The sequence below is a fragment of the Propithecus coquereli genome, unplaced genomic scaffold (genome assembly GCF_000956105.1).
Source record: "Propithecus coquereli isolate 6110/MARCELLA unplaced genomic scaffold, Pcoq_1.0 Scaffold77, whole genome shotgun sequence".
Classification (NCBI taxonomy): domain Eukaryota; kingdom Metazoa; phylum Chordata; class Mammalia; order Primates; family Indriidae; genus Propithecus; species Propithecus coquereli.
The window spans coordinates 1,576,711-1,596,740 of record NW_012153840.1 but is presented as its reverse complement, the minus strand read 5'-3'; the positions used below and the strand labels follow the sequence as shown (position 1 = coordinate 1,596,740).

Sequence of the window (20,030 nt, the reverse complement as noted above, 5' to 3'; positions counted from 1 at the left end):
AGTTAATCTTTCAGGAGTGTGAGTTATGTGTCCATGTATCTGTCCATTTATCTATCCATTCTTGTTTATATATCATTGTTCTAAGCAAAAGATTCTTGGTTTTTTTAAATGACATAATCTAGTCTTATAAAATATTATTTGTGCTTGTGGCTGATCTCAACCTCATTATACCGGAGCTGGGGGCAAGAGATAGAAATGGTTGGTAGAAAAGAAGGAGAAAATAGAAAAGCTATATATTTAGAGAAATATACCAGCAAAACATTCATCTTCCTTTCTTTTTCAGTTATTTTGATTTTTCAGTTTCTTTTGTGAGAGTAATGTCTACCATAATTCCATTCAGTTCTACTGCCTACCTAGACAGGTGTTGTGTGTACTAACCTATCTGGGCCCTAGCTTCTTTTGTCTTTACACGGTTATCTATTACTTAATTTGCTGTTTGGCATTCATGGGTCTATGAGTTGATAAAACTTTTAGACATACTTTTATTTGAATGTGGCTGCTACTTTAAATTTTGGAGCAATGTAGAAAGATATAATTTGGGTACATGGATGCATCTCATCATGAGGATTGCTAAAGATGGAATGATTGTGTTTTAAGAGCCATAGTTCTCAATAATGTAGGCATGTCAGTATTCTGTTGAAAATCACAATCTCATCATGGTAGCAATTGCTGATGAGTGTCACTGTTCTAAATGACACACTCACTTTGGAAAAATGCTCTGCTGCTTATTGATAACAGATTAAGCCATAGCCAAAAGAACCTGGTTACTGAGTCCACCCACCGGTTTTCTTTGGAGATACTCTCTTAAGTGGAGTTATCCTGGGTTTTTATATTCTATGCAATGGTGAAAATCAACTCCTATTTAGCATTACTTTGAGTAATTTTGAGTATAGATCATTGCTTTTTTTAATACCCATCGAATAGCTCTTTAAATACATTACTCATTTTGCTGTTTTGAGTTTTGATTATTGGCTTGTGACCTTTAAGGACAGTTATATAATCTCACAATACTTGATTCTGCAATGCATGGCCCAGGTCATTATTTTTATTTTTTTTTTTTGAGACAGAGTCTCACTCTGTTGTCCGGGCTAGAGTGCCATGGCGTCAGCCTAGCTCACAGCAACCTCAAACTCCTGGGCTCAAGTGATCCTTCTGCCTCGGCCTCCCGAGTAGCTGGGACTACAGGCATGCGCCACCATGCCCAGCTAATTTTTTCTATATATTTTTAGTTGTCCAGCCAATTTCTTTCTATTTTTGGTAGAGATTGGGTCTCACTCTTGCTCAGGCTGGTTTCGAACTCCTGAGCTCAAATGATCCTCCCGCCTTGGCCTCCCAGAGTGCTAGGATTACAGGCACGAGCCACCACGCCCGGCCCCAGGTCCTTTTTTTTTCAGTACAGATTTCTGCCATCTAACTGTGGTTTCTCTGGACCATTTTTATATTAAAGCCAAGTTTTTTCACCGCCTCCTTTTAGTAGGCAGGATGAGAGTGTCAGGTACAACTGCAGGTTTTGTGCTTTCCAGAAGAGATAGGGGTTTCTTTTATAAGTGTTTCTTTAATCCAGGGATGCTGTTCTGGTGGGTCTTCACAGAGTATTTCAGATATTTATATATCTATTCATTCTGGATATGAGAGATTATCATCATATTTATCAATCACCAGCCTTGGTTCAGTTGGATATACTGATAGAATGGGTCTTCTCATTCAAGATTGCATGTTTTAAATTACTTTTTGAAAACTTGATTTATCATTCTTACTCTTCTCAACTATTACAGTTTAAGTGGCATGGCTTCTAATAAGGATTTTTAGATATTGCAGAAGAGAATTATTTGTTAGGATTTCATTAAATAGGCTACCTTTTCTTTATTATCATACATTTCTATCTTAATACTGATGTTAATGGATTTTAAATTTTGAATTTAGGGTTGTAGTACAGTTGCATCCTCTGCAGAGAGGCTCACATGGGAAGGATTTCATGGTTTGTGACTACAAATGCTATGTTATACAACATTTAAACTACTGATATATAGCTGTATTAAGATGTATAATTTTAACTAAGAAAATGATTATTGGAAATACAGCTTTTTTGAGAAATACACATCTGTATGGACTTGGTTTATTCCGATTTATTTTCTTGTTGGCATATGACTAAGTGGTGTTGATTGGGTTTTTCAGGACATTGATATTAAGAAAGTAAATGGAGTTCCTCAGTATGCATTCTTGCAATACTGTGATATTGCCAGTGTTTGTAAAGCTATTAAGAAGATGGATGGGGAATACCTTGGAAATAATCGTCTCAAGGTAAACAGATTTGCATAAATTATTGTGCTGTTGTGATTTGCTTTGTTTTTCAAGATTTGGCGTTTTTGGTGCATATGTCTGATTAAGATTGCAGTAAGTGTATCAGCCATAAAGGTGATACACTTCTTTGTATCCTCATCCAGTTATACTATAATCTGAATCAATACTTGATTAGCCAGGCAGGATTGCTTTTTTGTAAATTTCCATTTGATTTTAACCAGATGGTTCCCACTTGAGATGTTGATTTGCTAAGATTCCTGCAGAAGAAAACTAGTTTTCTGAGAATTCTGTAGTTGAATAGTAATTGTGAACTTTACTAATAGAAATTTTTCCTTTTATATTCAGCTGGGTTTTGGAAAGAGCATGCCTACAAACTGCGTATGGTTAGATGGGCTTTCTTCAAATGTGTCAGATCAGTATTTAACACGACATTTCTGCCGATACGGGCCTGTAGTAAAGGTAGGTGGGAGGTTTTGGTGTGTGTTTCACCTTTACTTCTGAGTCTTTTTTCTTGGTGTTAAGGGCATTGCATTTATTACCTTAAGATATGAATATTTTGAAAATTTGTTTTGAACCATGTGGGGTGATTGATTTTGAAATTAATTCTCATAATACACTTAAATAGAATGTTTCTTAGGGGCTTTTATAATTTTATCTCACGTTACAATTAGCCTGGTTATATAATTATTTACATTTACACTAAATAGGTAATTAGACTTCTTTTTTTTTAAAAGATGGTGACTTTGAAGGGACGGTCACACAACAGAATATGCATCTAACTAGTGTTTATTTTATGGCACACCCACAAACGACAGGAACAGGGTTTTTGGACCCAGTTCCATTGTGTGAATGTAAAACTTTAACTCCTTAAAAGCACGTTTACTCTGCGATGGGTATGTTGTATAACTTGGACATTTCTTTAAATATAGTTTTTGTCGTTTGGAGAAATATACATCTTAAAAATAAAAAATCCAGCATTAGGACAGTAGTGCTACTTACAATCAAAATTTACTGACATTCTTTGTAGATTCAGTATTCTTTAAATTTCTTTTCTCCCTTTCAAGGTTTTTTTTTTTTTAAGTTTAGTGTGTTCACTACAACGTGCATCATCAGAAAAGGCTTGAAATCTTTTCTAGGATAAAGTACACAAAATTGTATTTTTTCTTGGCAGTGTCCTTGTGACTTAGGATTTTGTGGGGACTGACACTAAGTCCAGTGGATGAGGCTCTTATTTGGTTTCTGTTTTGTTTTTTACAGGTGGTGTTTGACCGCTTAAAAGGCATGGCCCTGGTTCTCTACAATGAAATAGAATATGCACAAGCAGCTGTAAAAGAGACCAAGGGGAGGAAAATCGGTGGGAATAAAATTAAGGTGTGCAGAATGACTTTAAACAGAAGCAAAACCAAATCGTATTCAAATCTCATTCTCTCAGTAACTGGCATTTGTAGATTGCCAGCAAGGACATTGGTTTACAGGACATGTAGTATATATCTGCAGTGTTTAAGGGGAATATTATGATTTTTCTGCTCAGCTACTTACGGGCAGAGGGTCTTTTTAAAAAACCATTAGCCACAGATCCTTCCCTAAAAAATCCTGTCACTCAAAGAAGTATGCTCCTCAATGCTTTTGGTACCTGACGGCGCATGTGGACACTCTCACAACAGGCCCACCCACTGTTACCTGTGGGTATCTGCACACCCTAGGGCTGAAAGTATCAGTCCAGCTTTCCAAATGATCTGTCTTCCTCTTCTAAAGAGTGGGTAACCACTGTGAAAGCATGATTTTTTTTCGGTCTGGTGTATGTGTTTTAAAATTTGATATTTGTAGTTTGAAGAAATGTATACACTTAATGTCTATAATGGTTAGATTGAAACAAGTATTTTCAAAAGGAAGTAAGCTATTGATTGATGGATATCATGTTTTAATGACTTTAAGGCCCAGCTGTGAGTGAATTTTTAATGTTCTTCCGTATTTTGTTTTATGTTCTAACTGTGGTTCCAGCAAATTTATTATGCTCATCAGAGATTGCTGGATTTAGTCCATCTGATTTTTTTTTTTTTGGTTTGGCTTGATCATAGTGCACCATAACCTCAAATTCCTGGGCTCAAGTGATCCTCCCGCCTCAGCCTCTTGAGTAGCTGGGACTATAGGAATGCCACCACCATGCTCAGCAAACCTTTTTATTTTTTTTTGTAGACAGTGGGGGTCTTGCTATGTTGTCCTGACTGGTTTTGAATCCTTCCACCTTAGCCTCCCAAAGCACTGGGATTACAGGCATGAGCCACCATGCCTGACTTCATTTGATTTTTAATTGCCATTTCAGTTTTCTGTCTTGCTTTTTCACTCCTTTAGAGTCGGGTCTGAAACATTAAATTACATTTCTTTATCAGAATTTTCGTATTACTAGAATTTGGGAAATTTCAGGTTAACACAATATAGTTTCGTTATGAGGACTCTTTCACTTGAGATAGATTGTTGTTTCCTGAAGTTTGTCCAGAAGGGCTATGTTGTGAAGGATTTTCAAATTTGATAACATTTTCCATCTTTAAAATTTGAGACTTGGCAATAAACACCTGCTGTCCTTTTTTTTCTTAAGGTGGATTTTGCAAATCGTGAAAGCCAGCTGGCATTTTATCACTGCATGGAGAAATCTGGTCAAGATATCAGAGACTTTTATGAAATGTTAATAGAAAGAAGGTATGTATTCTAACCCTTTCAGTGTAGATGGAGTTTGAATACATCAACTTCAGATGGGATGAAGTTTTATTTTTTAGCCCTTACCCCAACTCTCATCTCTTAAAAAACTTACCACCTCATATGAAAAACACAGGTTTATTTTTATGAAGCCAGTTTTTAGATTTCTTACTGAAAGCTCCTACAATTTGAAAGGGTTACTGTTTTGCCAGACTTTATGTACCATTAATTATAAATATAAATCATTCTACCTTACAGTTTAAATTAAATTTGATAACATATGTTAGAGTACATTATATACTGTTAAATGCCTTAGTAATGACAACATCCAGGATGTCACCACATATGTCCTCAAACATTTAACTAAAAAACAAAATCTTCCAAAAGAACATCAAGAGCTTTATTTTAAATTTGAATCTCTTAAATACATTGTGAATCAATAAGCCAAAGTATACATAAGTTGGTGACTTGGACAATGTGAAGGGCAAAACTGATTTCCCCTTGTTAATATTTTCAGTCACGATAATGTCGTATTTGATATTTTTTCTGCCAAATAGACCAAATATATTAAAACATTTTAACATAATGTCACCAGTTTCCTCAGTAGCTGATTACATGTGAAAATGGAAACTATTGTCCCTATGGTCAAGCTGTTTGTCCAGACACGCCTCTACGATTAAGTCTCCTAGAATGTTACCAGTAGATCTCCACTCCTGTACCCTGTGTTAGACAGAAGGCTTTGTGTGAAAAATGCCTTTAGACACTTCAGTTCTGGTATCAAAAGGGCTCTCTGACCAGGATGAGCCAAGTCCGGATTGTGCTGCCAGGATCCTGTTGAATGCATTCCCTTCCTACTGCTTGTCTTTATGAGTTCATTTTTGCTTAAATCATAGAGAGTGTATGTCACTTTGAGTCATTTTGGAGTGGAATATTGTACAGTAATCATTGAATACTTGGAGCTTTTTAAATGAACAATGTCCCCCACAGTCAGATTCCCAAAAGCTTTAACTTCTAAGGTTTCGATGGTTTCTCAGTAGTGTAGCAGAATCCAAATCATAAAAGATCACAGATTGTCAGTCTTGATAGGCTGTTGTGTCTCAGTTGTGTGTATGTGAGTGTAAGAGCGAGAGCGAGCATGAAGCTGTGTGTGCACGTGCAAGAGAATGTATGTGTCTGTTGGGAGAGGAAAAAAATGTTCTGGGTCCTGGTTCCCCAAGTAGCAGTTTGAAGTCATTGTTAATACATTAAGTGCTTAGGGGAATTCTTATCCAAAAGTGAATGAAAGTGTGTTGGAGGCCTAGTTGTACCTAAGAGATAAAAAATCCATTAAAATCCTCTGTGTACATTAAATATTTTTTAAAAAGCATTGTCTTGTGAGGGTTCGGTAATGTAGTGTGGGTGTTAATTTTTGTATATTACTACTTAAAATTCATTCATTTTCGTGATGATCTGGCTTTGGCTTTGCTCTTTGGTTCTTTCCCAGGGTAATTTATCTCTGTCGAATGGTGGTTATCTCCTAATGTAGGAAGCAGGAGGGCCTTTGCTGGGACCCAGGTTTGCCCCATTGGGTTTCAGGTAGCAGTGCCTGTGGAATGCATTCCTGGCAGTAGAACTTGAGGATCTGTGCCTTTTCTATAGAGTGGGAGGAAGTTATCCCACTGAATAGTTGCCGCATGAACGAACAAAAATGCTTTAACTCTAGTGATAATTCAGCTTAGGAATACAAACAATAATTCTGTTTTCACAAGCCTTTGCCATTTACAAAGTAGTATTTCATTTGATCCCTCAAATACTCTGGCAGGCAGGGCACTGTGTCCTGTTTTATGGAGGGAACTGAAGATCAGATGACTTTTGCTAATAAGGTCATAGGCTACTAAATGGTTGGGCTGGGGATAAACCCAGGGTTCCTACCCACTAGTGCATTGAGTTTACAGTTCACCAGAGTAATTCTCAAGATGAATTTACAGGGTCCCATTATGATTTAGGTGACTTTCTCATCTACTTATGGTAGTCTGGATGTTGTGCAGTGATGCGAACAGCGTCCTTTTTCCAACCTGACTCTTTGTAGCTCCTCTGTGTCCCTCTGTGCACACCCCTGCCAGAGCCCCTCTGGCCCAAATGCTCAGTTATATTGTCCCTGCTTAAGTTGTTGAGTTCCTTGAGGGCAGGACTGCTCATTTCTTTTTGTAGTCATGAGGCCCAGCAAAATTCATGCTTATTTATTTTTGTTTTGTGAGACAGGATCTCACTCTGTCAGTCCAGCTAGAGTGCAGTGGTGAGATCATAGCTCACTGCAGCCTCAGACTCTTGGGCTCAAGAAGCTATCCTCTTGCATTAGCTTCCCGAGTAGCTGGGACATTTATTTACGAGATGGCTGGTCACTATTTAGGCGAAGAATGTGATTCTTATGGAGCTGTAGAAGGATTATCTTGAATTCAATTAAACCAAATGTCATAGATATAAAATACTGACTTTGAACCGAGAAAGTTCAGTATAAATACATGCAATAATGTGTTTTTGATGCTTCCAGTGTTTGAATAGTCAGTCTAGATGCTTCATTTGCTGTTCAAAAGGGTTAGAACATCACCTAGTAGCAGCTTTGATGTATTTTTCTAAAGTTCATTCTTCCAACAAATATTTGAGTGCCTACTATGAAACAAGCACTGTTGTAAGAGCTAGAGAAATTGTGTCTGACAAGACAAAGCCTGTGCCTTTAAGCGGCTTAAGTTTTCTAGTATTGTTGTGTTTTAATGAGCTACTACTAATGGCAATCTTGTCTAGAATGAATAAGCCACACGTACCTGAGAGAACAAAAATTCCTGTGAATGAACATGTGAAGGAGTTAATTGGCTTCTAATACAGGTGTATTTAATTTTTTACAACATATGTGTTCTTATGTATAAATTTAATTATGTTTTAAATGTACCAGACAGGTCCTTGTGAGAGAAAACAAGGGGTGGTGAGTTCCTTTGCAGTGGAGGAGTCCTCTCTCAGTGCTTGCGGTCCTTCCTGATTTGCAAGTTCGCAGCTGGGGGAAAGTGACAGCATTTACTGAGGGCCAAGTGTGTGCCCAGGATTATGCTAGGAAGGTTTTTATAGGCTTAAGAGCCTTATGAGGAAAAGGTACTATCAATTCATGAGTGAAGAGACTGAGCTCAGAGAGCTTAACCAGCCCCCAAAATATATTGTTTTAATTGTGAATTGAGATAGAGGTGTTAACGATATCATACAGGTCACAAAGGTTCTAAGATTTTAATTAAAATTTTTATCTGTTTTTCTAAACAGTGCATTTATTTTCTAAGTTGTGGTAAGAATATTTTTTGGTAGAAAAGTAATGATGAAGGATTTAGAAATGTGGGGGTGTGATACTGTCCAGTAACTAGTGGTGTCTGTTTTTTCACTACACCAGAGTCACCAAAAGCATGAAAAAAGGCTGAGCCACCACTGCCAATAAAAACGTAATGCAAGTTACATATGTGATTTAAAATTTTCTAGTAGCCACAATAAAAAGGAAAAGATGAAATTAATTTTATTTAACTTAATATATCTAAAATATTATTTCAACATATAGTCAATCTAAATAAATTATTATTATTATTTTTTTTTAAACTGTGTCTACAAAATCTGGTGTGTATTTTACACTCACACCTCCATTTGGACGAGCCAGATTTCAAGCACTCAGTAGCCGTGTGTGGCTGGTAGCTACTGTATTGGACAGTCGCTGCAATTTAATCAGTTAACAAATGATGAAGTAATGGCAAAAATATTTAGAAACAGGACTTTCTAATTTCACGTACATGACGTAATGCATAAGTGACGAAGAAACAAAAGGAACTACTAAGGTCTTTTATTTTTTGGCAGAGAGGAGCGAAGGGGATCCTACGACTATAACCAGGATCGTACATACTACGAGAATGTCCGGACTCCAGGCACATATCCTGAAGATTCCAGGCGGGACTATCCAGCTCGAGGGAGAGAATTTTATTCAGAATGGGAAACTTACCAAGGAGACTACTATGAATCACGCTATTATGATGATCCTCGGGAATACAGAGATTACAGGAATGATCCTTATGAACAAGATATTCGGGAATACAGTTACAGGCAAAGGGAGCGGGAAAGAGAACGCGAGAGATTTGAGTCTGACCGGGACAGAGACCATGAGAGAAGGCCAATCGAACGAAGCCAGAGTCCGGTGCACTTGCGCCGTCCACAGAGTCCTGGAGCGTCTCCCTCCCAGTCAGAGAGGCTGCCCAGTGATTCCGAGAGGAGGCTTTACAGCCGGTCCTCAGACCGGAGCGGCAGCTGCAGCTCACTCTCTCCTCCGAGGTATGATAAACTTGACAAATCTCGTCTGGAGCGCTATACAAAAAATGAAAAGGCAGATAAAGAGCGAACTTTTGATCCCGAGAGAGTGGAGAGAGAGAGACGCTTGATAAGGAAGGAAAAAGTGGAAAAGGACAAAACTGAGAAGCAGAAACGAAAAGGAAAAATTCACTCCCCTAGTTCTCAGTCTTCAGAAACAGACCAAGAAAATGAGAGAGAACAGAGCCCTGAAAAGCCAAGGAGTTCTAATAAACTGAGCAGAGAGAAAGCTGACAAAGAAGGAATAGCAAAAAACCGCCTGGAACTGATGCCTTGTGTGGTTTTGACCCGAGTGAAAGAAAAAGAAGGAAAGGTCGTCGACCACGCTCCTGTGGAAAAGCTGAAAGCCAAGTTTGACAGCGACACCATCAAGTCTTCTGCCCTGGAGCAGAAACTTCAGGTCTCTCATACTGAGCCTGCAAAGTCTGACTCGTCTAAACTGGAATCTGTTAGAATGAAAGTGCCAAAGGAAAAGGTGCTTTCGAGCCACATTGAAGTAGTAGACAAGGACAGCAGGCTTAAAACCAGGAAGCACCTGAAACCAGAGCAGCCTGCCGACGGAGTGAGTGCTGTGGATCTGGAGAAGCTGGAAGCAAGGAAAAGGCGTTTTGCAGATTCCAATTTGAAAGCAGACAGGCAAAAACCAGAAGTCAAGAAAAGCAGTCCAGAGATGGAGGATGCTCGAGTTCTTTTGAAAAAGCAGCCTGACGTATCGTCTAGAGATGTCATCCTGCTGAAGGAAGGAGAGGCTGAAAGAAAGCCTGTGAGGAAAGAAATTCTTAAAAGAGAATCCAGAAAAATCAAACTGGACAGACTAAATGCTGTTCCCAGCCCCAAAGACTGTCAGGAGCTTACCAGTCTTCCTGTTGGTTCTGGCTCAAGGCCCAGCTCAGACCTACAAGCAAGACTGGGAGAGCCAGTAGGTGAATCTGTGGAAAATCAAGAAATCCAATCAAAAAAACCCACTCACTCAAAACCGCAGCTCAAACAGTTACAGCTATTAGATGATCAAGGATCAGAAAGAGAGGATGTTAGGAAAAACTATTGCAGTCTTCGTGATGAAACACCTGAACATAAATCAGGCCAAGAGAAATCACATTCAGTAAATACTGAAGAAAAAATTGGCATCGACATTGATCACACACAGAGTTACCGAAAACAAATGGAGCAGAGTCGTAGAAAACAGCAGATGGAGATGGAAATAGCCAAGTCTGAGAAGTTTGGCAGTCCTAAAAAAGATATAGATGAATATGAAAGACGTAGCCTTGTTCATGAGGTAGGCAAACCCCCTCAAGATGTCACCGATGACTCACCTCCCAGCAAAAAGAAAAGGATGGATCATGTTGATTTTGATATCTGCACCAAGAGAGAGAGGAATTACAGAAGTTCACGCCAAATCAGCGAAGATTCTGAAAGGACTGGTTGTTCCCCCAGTATCCGACACGGTTCCTTTCCTGAAGATGATGATCCCATAGGCTCCCCTAGGCTAATGTCAGTGAAAGGGTCTCCTAAAGTAGATGAAAAAGGTCTCCCCTATTCTAACATAACAGTCAGGGAAGAGTCTTTAAAATTTAATCCTTATGATTCTAGTAGGAGAGAACAGATGGCAGACATTGCCAAAATAAAGCTGTCTGTCTTGAATTCTGAAGATGAACTAAATCGTTGGGACTCTCAAATGAAACAAGATGCCAGCAGATTTGACGTGAGTTTCCCAAACAGCATAATTAAGAGAGACAGCCTTCGGAAAAGGTCTGTACGAGATCTGGAACCTGGGGAGGTGCCTTCTGATTCCGATGAAGATGGTGAACACAAATCGCACTCTCCAAGAGCCTCAGCATTATTTGAAAGTTCCCGATTATCTTTTTTATTGAGGGACAGAGAAGACAAACTACGTGAGCGAGATGAAAGACTCTCTAGTTCTTTAGAGAGGAACAAATTTTATTCTTTTGCATTGGATAAGACAATCACACCAGACACTAAAGCTTTGCTTGAAAGAGCAAAATCCCTCTCTTCATCTCGAGAAGAAAATTGGTCTTTTCTTGACTGGGACTCTCGATTTGCTAATTTTCGGAACAACAAAGATAAAGAAAAGGTCGACTCTGCTCCGAGACCTATTCCTTCCTGGTACATGAAAAAGAAGAAAATCAGGACTGATTCCGAAGGGAAAATGGATGATAAAAAAGATGATCACAAGGAAGAAGAGCAGGAGAGGCAAGAACTATTTGCTTCTCGTTTCTTGCACAGCTCAATCTTTGAACAGGACTCCAAGCGACTGCAGCATCTAGAGAGAAAGGATGAAGACTCCGACTTCATTTCTGGTAGATTGTATGGTAGGCAGACGTCTGATGGAGCAAACAGCACAGCCGAGTTAATTCAAGAGCCAGTAGTTCTATTCCATAGCAGATTTATGGAGCTCACACGAATGCAACAGAAAGAAAAGGAAAAAGACCAAAAACCCAAAGAGGTTGAGAAACAGGAAGATACAGAGAATCATCCTAAGACCCCGGAATCTGCTTCTGAGAATAAAGAGTCAGAACTGAAAACGCCACCTTCAGTTGGGCCTCCTAGTGTCACAGCTGTAACTCCAGACTCAACGTTATCAGCACTGGAGAAGACGACCAGTGACAAAATAGTGGAGGTGCCTCCGGTAACAGAAGAGAGGACCGTGGAGCCAGCCGCTGTCTCAGAAGAAGCAAAGCCGGCGACTGAACTGGCTGCTGCCCCCGTGGAACAGCCCGAGCAAGTAGACCTGGCCCCAGGAGTGGACACCGGTAAAGATGCTGCCACGGCGGCCCCTTCTGTTGAAGAAGGTTCATCGAGTGACCAGCTGCCTTATCTAGATGCCAAGCCTCCAACTCCTGGGGCCTCGTTTTCCCAGGCAGAGAGCAGTGTAGACCCAGAACCTGACAGTACCCAACCACTTTCTAAACCAACTCAGAAGTCTGAGGAAGCCAATGAGCCACAAGTCGAAAAGCTGGACTCAGCTGCTGACACAGAGCCTGCTGCACATCAGAAAGCTGACGTTGCCCCTGAGGTTCAGCCTCAAGCTTCAGAAGAGTTAGAAGTTGATCCTCCAGTTACTACAAAAGATAAGAAGCCCAACAAAAGTAAGCGTTCCAAGACCCCAGTTCAGGCAGCTGCAGCTAGTGTCGTGGAGAAGCCCGTGACGAGGAAGAGCGAGAGAATAGACCGGGAGAAACTAAAGCGGTCCAATTCTCCTCGGGGAGAAGCACAGAAGCTTTTAGAATTGAAGATGGAGGCGGAAAAGATTACAAGGACTGCCTCTAAAAACTCTGCTGTGGACCCTGAACACCCGGAACCGAGTTTGCCTCTCAGCCGAACAAGGCGACGGAATGTAAGGAGTGTTTATGCGACCACAGCTGACCACGAGAGACGCTCTCCAGTCAAAGAGCCTGTCGAGCAGCTAAGAGTGACCAGAAAGAGGTTGGAGCGAGAGCTTCAGGAGGCTGCGGCAGCTCCCACCACCCCTCGGAGGGGAAGGCCTCCAAAAACACGCCGTCGAGCTGATGAAGAGGATGAGAACGAGGCCAAAGAGCCCACAGAAACAGTCAAGCCAGCGGAGGGGTGGCGATCTCCCCGATCTCAAAAGAACACAGCCACTGGTGGTCCCCAGGGGAAAAAGGGGAAAAATGAACCGAAGGTTGATGCTACACGTCCTGATGCTACCACTGAGGTGGGCCCCCAAATAGGTGGGAGAGAGAGTCACACGGCAGCTAAGGCTGGGGAGGAGGAGGCAGGAAGCCAGCAGAAACGTGACAGCAAAGAAGCCGGCACAGACAAGCATCCCCCTGCAACCGCCCCCACTGAAGTGGTGGAGAAGAAGCCAGCCCCCGAGAAGCCCTCCAAATCAAAAAGAGGAAGATCTCGAAACTCGAGATCAGCAGTGGACAAATCTGCAAGTCTGGAAAATGTGGGTGCTGCTGTCAGCCCCAGGGGGGCTGCCGGGGCGGCGGGACAGGCAGGGGAGAAGGAAGCCGTGGTGGTGGCAGTCTCCCCCGAGAAAAGTGAGAGTCCCCAAAAGGAAGGTGGTTCATCATCCCAGTTGAAAAGTGATCCAGTTGATCCAGACAAGGAAGCAGAGAAGGAAGATGTGTCTGCCTCTCAGCTGTCCCCGGAAGCCACTCAGTTAGCCAAGCAGATGGAGCTGGAGCAGGCTGTGGAGAACATCGCAAAGCTCACGGAAACCTCCGCCAACGCAGCCTACAAGGCAGCCGCCACGGACGCTCCAGAGGGCCTCGCCTCAGAGGACAGGGACAAGCCTGCACACCAAGCGAGCGAAACAGAGCTGGCTGCAGCCATTGGCTCCATCATCAATGACATTTCTGGGGGGGAGCCAGAAAACTTTCCGGCCCCTACACCTTACCCGACGGAATCTCACACAGATGCGCAGCCCCACGCACAAGCGCTGCGGCCTGCCGAGGAGGGAGTGGAGCCCGAGACCAACGAGGCCGTGTCTGGCCTATTGGACACCGAGGCTGCTACAGAATCTTCTGGGCCGTCAGTCAGTGCCCCTGCCCCCTCATCAGGCCCAGCGGATACCAAGGAAGCCAAAGGGAATAGCAGTGAAACCCCTCACTCAGTGCAGGAGGCCAAAGGGTCCAAAGAAGCAGAAGTTGCTCTTGTCCGGAAAGACAAAGGGCGCCAGAAGACGACCCGGTCACGCCGCAAACGCAATACGAACAAGAAAGTGGGGGCTCCTGTGGAGACCCACGTCTCAGAATCTGACCAGGCTCAAAGCAAGAGTCCTGCTGCAAGTGAGGGGACAGCGGCGCAACCCCCAGAACCTCCACAGGAAGAAAAGCAGAGCGAAAAACCTCCCTCCACTTCTCCTCAGCCGTGTGTTCCTGACCCAGGCAAGACTCCATGTGCAGAGAATGTGTCCCAGGAAAGCAGTGTTGAAGAAAAGACTCCAACCAAAGTGTCTGTGCTCCCAGACCCGCCCCCTGCCTCGCAGCCGGCACCGGTGGATGGTGATCCTCAAGCCAGGTTCAAGGTGCACTCAGTCATTGAGAGTGATCCGGTGACACCGCCCAGCGACCCCAGCATGCCCACACCCGTGCTTCCTTCTGTAACTGCAGCAAAGCTCCCACCCCCTGTCACCTCTGGGGGCATGCCACACCAGAGCCCCCCTACTAAGGTGACAGAGTGGATCACAAGGCAGGAGGAGCCACGGGCTCAGTCCACCCCATCTCCAGCTCTTCCCCCAGACACAAAGGCCTCTGATGTAGACACCAGCTCCAGCACGCTGAGGAAGATTCTCATGGATCCCAAGTACGTGTCTGCACCAGGTGTCACTTCCACGAGTGTCACCACGGCCATTGCAGAGCCCGTCAGCGCTGCCCCTTGCCTGCATGAGGCACCACCCCCTCCAGTTGAATCTAAAAGGCCCCTTTTAGAAGAAAAAACAGCTCCAGTTACAAACGCCTCCAACACCCAAGCCTCAGAGCTTCCAGCAGCTACTGACAAAGAAAAGGTGGCTCCAGTCATTGCTCCCAAAATTACTTCTGTTATTAGTCGAATGCCTGTCAGCATTGATTTGGAGAACTCACAGAAGATAACCCTGGCAAAACCAGCTCCTCAGACCCTGACCGGCCTGGTGAGCGCCCTGACGGGCCTGGTGAACGTCTCCCTGGTCCCAGTCAATGCCCTGAAAGGCCCCGTGAAGGGCTCGGTGGCCACACTGAAGGGTTTGGTGAGCACCCCTGCTGGGCCCGTGAACGTCCTGAAGGGGCCGGTGAACGTTCTCACGGGGCCAGTGAACGTTCTCACTACCCCAGTGAACGCCACGGTGGGCACAGTGAACGCAGCCACGGGGGTGGTGAATGCTGCCACGGGCACAGTCAATGCTGCAGCAGGTGCAGTGAATGCCACCGCAAGTGCAGTGACAGTCACAGCAGGTGCAGTTACTGCCACATCTGGTGGTGTGACTGCCACGACAGGTGCAGTGACTATGGGAGGCGCAGTGATTGCGCCGTCGGCAAAGTGCAAACAGAGATCGAGCACTAACGAAAACAGTCGGTTCCATCCAGGGTCTATGTCTGTGATTGACGATCGTCCAGCAGACACAGGCTCTGGTGCGGGGCTGCGTGTGAACACTTCAGAAGGGGTCGTGCTCCTGAGCTATTCGGGGCAGAAGACCGAAGGCCCGCAGAGGATCAGTGCAAAGATCAGCCAGATCCCCCCGGCCAGTGCGATGGACATTGAATTTCAGCAGTCAGTGTCCAAGTCCCAGCTCAAGCCCGATTCTGTCACAGCGTCCCAGCCTCCACCCAAAGGCCCTCAGGCCCCTGCAGGCTATGCAAACGTGGCCACCCATTCCACGCTGGTACTGACTGCCCAGACGTATAACGCGTCTCCCGTGATTTCGTCTGTGAAGGCCGACCGCCCATCCTTGGAGAAGCCCGAGCCCATTCACCTCTCAGTGTCCACACCTGTCACTCAGGGTGGCACAGTGAAGGTTCTCACCCAGGGCATAAACACTCCCCCGGTGCTGGTTCACAACCAGCTGGTCCTCACCCCAAGCATAGTGACCACGAATAAAAAGCTTGCTGACCCCGTCACCCTCAAAATCGAGACCAAGGTCCTCCAGCCGGCAAACCTGGGGTCCACTCTCACACCCCACCACCCTCCTGCTCTGCCCAGCAAACTGCCTGCAGAAATGAACCACGTCACCTCAGGGCCCAGCACCCCGACAGAGCGAACCGTCTCCCACTTGGCAGCCACAAAGCCAGACGCACATGCTCCTCGACCCAGCGGACCCACACCGGCCCCATTCCCGAGGGCGAGCCACCCCAGCAGCACCGCGTCCACGGCGCTGTCAACCAACGCCACAGTCATGCTTGCTGCAGGCATCCCAGTGCCTCAGTTCATTTCTAGCATACACCCAGAGCAGTCTGTCATCATGCCGCCCCATAGCATCACCCAGACTGTGTCTCTGAGCCACTTGTCCCAGGGCGAGGTGAGAATGAGCACACCCACGCTGCCCAGTATCACCTACAGCATCCGGCCAGAGACGCTTCACTCTCCTCGGGCCCCCTTGCAGCCCCAGCAAATAGAGGTCAGGGCGCCACAGCGGGCCGGCACCCCCCAGCCAGCCACAGCTGGTGTGCCTGCGCTGGCCTCCCAGCACCCTCCCGAGGAGGAAGTGCATTACCACCTCCCCGTTGCCCGAGCGGCGGCCCCTGTGCAGTCAGAGGTGCTGGTCATGCAGTCTGAGTACCGGCTGCACCCGTACACCGTGCCCCGGGACGTGCGGATCATGGTGCATCCGCACGTGACCGCTGTCAGCGAGCAGCCCCGGACAGCAGATGGGGTGGTGAAGGTGCCACCGGCCAGCAAGGCCCCTCCACAGCCAGGGAAAGAAGCCACCAAGACATCAGATGCCAAAGCAGCCCCCGCCCCTCACGGTGAGGCCCGCATCCTCACAGTCACCCCCAGCAACCAACTCCAGGGGCTGCCTCTGACCCCCCCTGTGGTGGTGACCCATGGGGTGCAGATCGTGCACTCCAGTGGGGAGCTGTTCCAAGAATACAGGTACGGCGACATCCGCACCTACCATGCCCCAGCTCAGCTAACGCACACTCAGTTTCCTGCTGCTTCCTCCATTGGCCTGCCTGCCCGGACCAAGACTCCTGCGCAGGTGAGAGAGCTGGGCATCTTCCCCTGTCCGTCGGACGTACGCTGGGGCCTTGGCGGGCTTTTAAGCAAAGCCCAGCCTCAGTCAAAGAAAGTAGTGGTTGACGTGCAATGATTGGGTCAGATAGCCCCTAAAATATGTTTACCTTTTTGTGGGTTTAAAGAGGAGCCTTTGGGGTGAAAGGATCAGATCACATCACAGACCTCCGGATATGGAGAGGAGCTCTCCGTGGGAATGGTGGGCGTGGTGGCTCCTGCTGCAGGGGTGGGGAGGGAGGTAATAGGTGACTTCCTACCTGAACTCCTGAGAGCAGCATCGTTGATCAGGCTCCCTCTGTGGGCTTGTCTTAGAGATGCCCCACATCTGACCCTTTTCCTGTGGCCTTTGGGTCATTTGTTGGGGGTAGGGGCTCCTGCACAACAGACTGACCATATCCCTTTTTGCCTTCCTCCCAACCCCAGGGCCCTCCTCCTGAAGGTGAGCCCTTGCAGCCTGCTCAGCCCTCGCAGTCCACACAGCCTGCCCCGCCTGTGCAGTCTACACAGCCTGCCCCATCTGCGCCATCCTGCCCACCCTCCCAGCTCAGCCAGCCTGGCCAGCCACCGAGCAGCAAGATGCCTCAGGTCTCCCAAGAGGCAAAGGGGACCCAGACAGGAGGCACAGAGCAGCCTCGCCTCCCAGCTGGCCCTGCGAACAGGCCGCCTGAGCCTCATGCCCAGGTTCAGAGGGCGCAAGTGGAAACAGGCCAGACTTCCTACCCCTCCCCCGTGTCTGTGTCCATGAAGCCTGACCTCCCAGCCCCTCTTCCTGCTCAGGCTGTCCCAAAGCAGCCATTGTTTGTCCCCACAACCTCGGGCCCCAGCACCCCACCAGGACTGGCTCTGCCGCACACTGAAGCCCAGCCAACCCCCAAACAAGATGCGTCTCCACACTTGACTTCCCAGAGACCTGTGGATATGGTTCAGCTTCTGAAGGTAAGCATAGGCAGGGGGTGCCCCACCTGTCCCCCAATTTTATGGTGTGTTAAAAATGTCCTAAGGCTTCCCCAGTTGACCTAGACCAGCAAGCTGCTGCCTGGGGCCACATGCAACATGGCTCAGCTCTCCAGCCACGTGCTCACTTCCTGTTTGTTTCCCTGGGAGCAGAAGTACCCCATCGTATGGCAGGGCCTCCTGGCCCTCAAGAATGACACAGCTGCTGTGCAGCTCCACTTCGTCTCCGGCAACAATGTTCTGGCCCATCGGTCCCTGCCCCTCTCTGAAGGAGGACCCCCGCTGAGGATCGCCCAGAGGATGCGGCTGGAGGCCTCGCAGCTGGAAGGAGTTGCCCGAAGGATGACGGTAAGACTCAGGCCGAGGTGGGCAACAGGGAGGGAAGGCCTCGGTGGCCCCCGCCATCCCGTCTCCCTGGCCTGTCATGGAACAAACACAGAAGTGATATTCTCGACGTGGGCACATTGTGTTTCTATTTGCAAGTGTACAATGCCTCTAGACCCAGAAACAAGGCTTTTTTTGTTCAACAAAGAGTAGACTTTAAAGTCATCTCAGAGGTGGGAGTGTCTGTGGACTTGATACCCTAGGCTGGACATGGGCTGCTGTTTGGCTAGGAGGGCCCTGATCACTGATGGCTGCTTCTGCCCCAGGTGGAGACAGATTACTGTCTGCTGCTGGCTCTGCCCTGTGGCCGTGACCAAGAGGACGTTGTGAGCCAGACTGAGTCCCTCAAAGCTGCCTTCATCACTTACCTGCAGGCCAAGCAGGCAGCGGGGATCATCAACGTCCCCAACCCTGGCTCCAATCAGGTTGGTTGTCCCGTGTCCTTCCCAGATCCTTCCTTCGCACATGCATGCACAGGTGGGGCTGCTCACGGGCAGGCAGGCTGACTAATCTGGTGCCAACTAGAATAGTCTAGGAGTTTCTCAGAGGAGATGGGCAAAAGGGTATTTTGGACAGAGGAAGCCAGCGTAGCACATGGGAGGGGCCGCCACTGTGCATTCTGGAGAGAAGCAAGGCAACCGCTGAGAGCAGAGGTTTTCCTTGAGCTCAGTGATGAAGAGGGCCCCAGGGGGTTCATGTTCATAGTTTTCTGACACCTGCTATAAATGTCTTCTGGTGGACATAGTTGTGGAGATACTCGTGCTGGTCGGGGCGAATTGGCCTGGCTTTCCGCATTGGGCTTCCGCGGGGACTTGTTGGAAATAGAATGTGGGGCGGGTGCTGTGAAGACAGAGGGTCCCACTTTGCTCTCTCGTCCCTGTCTCCAGCCTGCCTATGTGCTGCAGATCTTTCCACCCTGCGAGTTTTCTGAGAGTCACCTGTCCCGTCTGGCCCCAGATCTCCTTGCCAGCATCTCCAACATTTCTCCCCACCTCATGATTGTCATTGCCTCTGTGTGAGCCACTGAATGCTCCCCACCTCAGTGTACTTTCCCGAGGCTCTGCAGCAAAAATAAACACAGGACAACCCAGCCACGTGGAGGAAGAAGCTGCTGAAGGGGACAGACTCCACTGCCAGACGGCCAGCCTCTTGCTCTCCTGCCTGCCCGCCTCAGTCGGACAGACTTCTCTGGGCAGTGGTGCTGCTACCTTGTATGTTTACATGACGCTTTAGCCCAAGGACAGACCACCAACCGACGGACTCGCAGACGCCTGGGGCTGGGTTTCTCTCTTTTTGGAGAAAAGGAACAGGGCAGTGGAATGAATTTTTTTTGTTTTTAAGAAACAAGAAAACAGAACTGCCTTTGCACTAAATTAGTGACTTGGACTTTTGCACAGTGAAGACAGGCTGTGACACTCTGGATATCTTGGTGTGCGTGAACACACATCGCGGACGCTAATGCGGGAAGGACCTTAACTTCTGCTGAGACCTTGGGGTCAAGGAACATTTCATTGGGTTTTTTTGTCCCCACCCCTCCCTTTCCCTTGCTCACTTGGATGCATCATCTTTCTGAATTCTCCTGCTGCCACCGTCTTTGATTCACCGGGATGTACAGTTTACAATTGAAAAAGGGCAAA

General features: G+C 46.4%; 2 protein-coding genes across 2 annotated transcripts in view; one reads left to right on the top strand and one right to left on the bottom strand.

Annotated features, from left to right (window-relative positions):
- SPEN (spen family transcriptional repressor) overlaps positions 1-20,030 on the top strand; it is a 56,410-nt gene extending 36,380 nt beyond the window's left edge. Inside the window, exons 5-13 of the mRNA XM_012662572.1 lie at positions 2,176-2,301; positions 2,647-2,760; positions 3,559-3,672; positions 4,898-4,998; positions 8,857-17,020; positions 17,479-17,991; positions 18,163-18,357; positions 18,660-18,818; positions 19,281-20,030. Coding sequence (XP_012518026.1) covers positions 2,176-2,301; positions 2,647-2,760; positions 3,559-3,672; positions 4,898-4,998; positions 8,857-17,020; positions 17,479-17,991; positions 18,163-18,357; positions 18,660-18,818; positions 19,281-19,412 — 9,618 coding nt within the window. The 3' untranslated portion in view covers positions 19,413-20,030. The remainder of the gene's footprint in view (positions 1-2,175; positions 2,302-2,646; positions 2,761-3,558; positions 3,673-4,897; positions 4,999-8,856; positions 17,021-17,478; positions 17,992-18,162; positions 18,358-18,659; positions 18,819-19,280) is intronic.
- Positions 19,942-20,030, bottom strand: part of LOC105824867 (zinc finger and BTB domain-containing protein 17-like) — a 6,301-nt gene continuing 6,212 nt past the window's right edge. The window contains exon 9 of the mRNA XM_012662478.1: positions 19,942-19,985. Within this exon, the coding sequence (XP_012517932.1) occupies positions 19,942-19,985 (44 nt within the window). The remainder of the gene's footprint in view (positions 19,986-20,030) is intronic.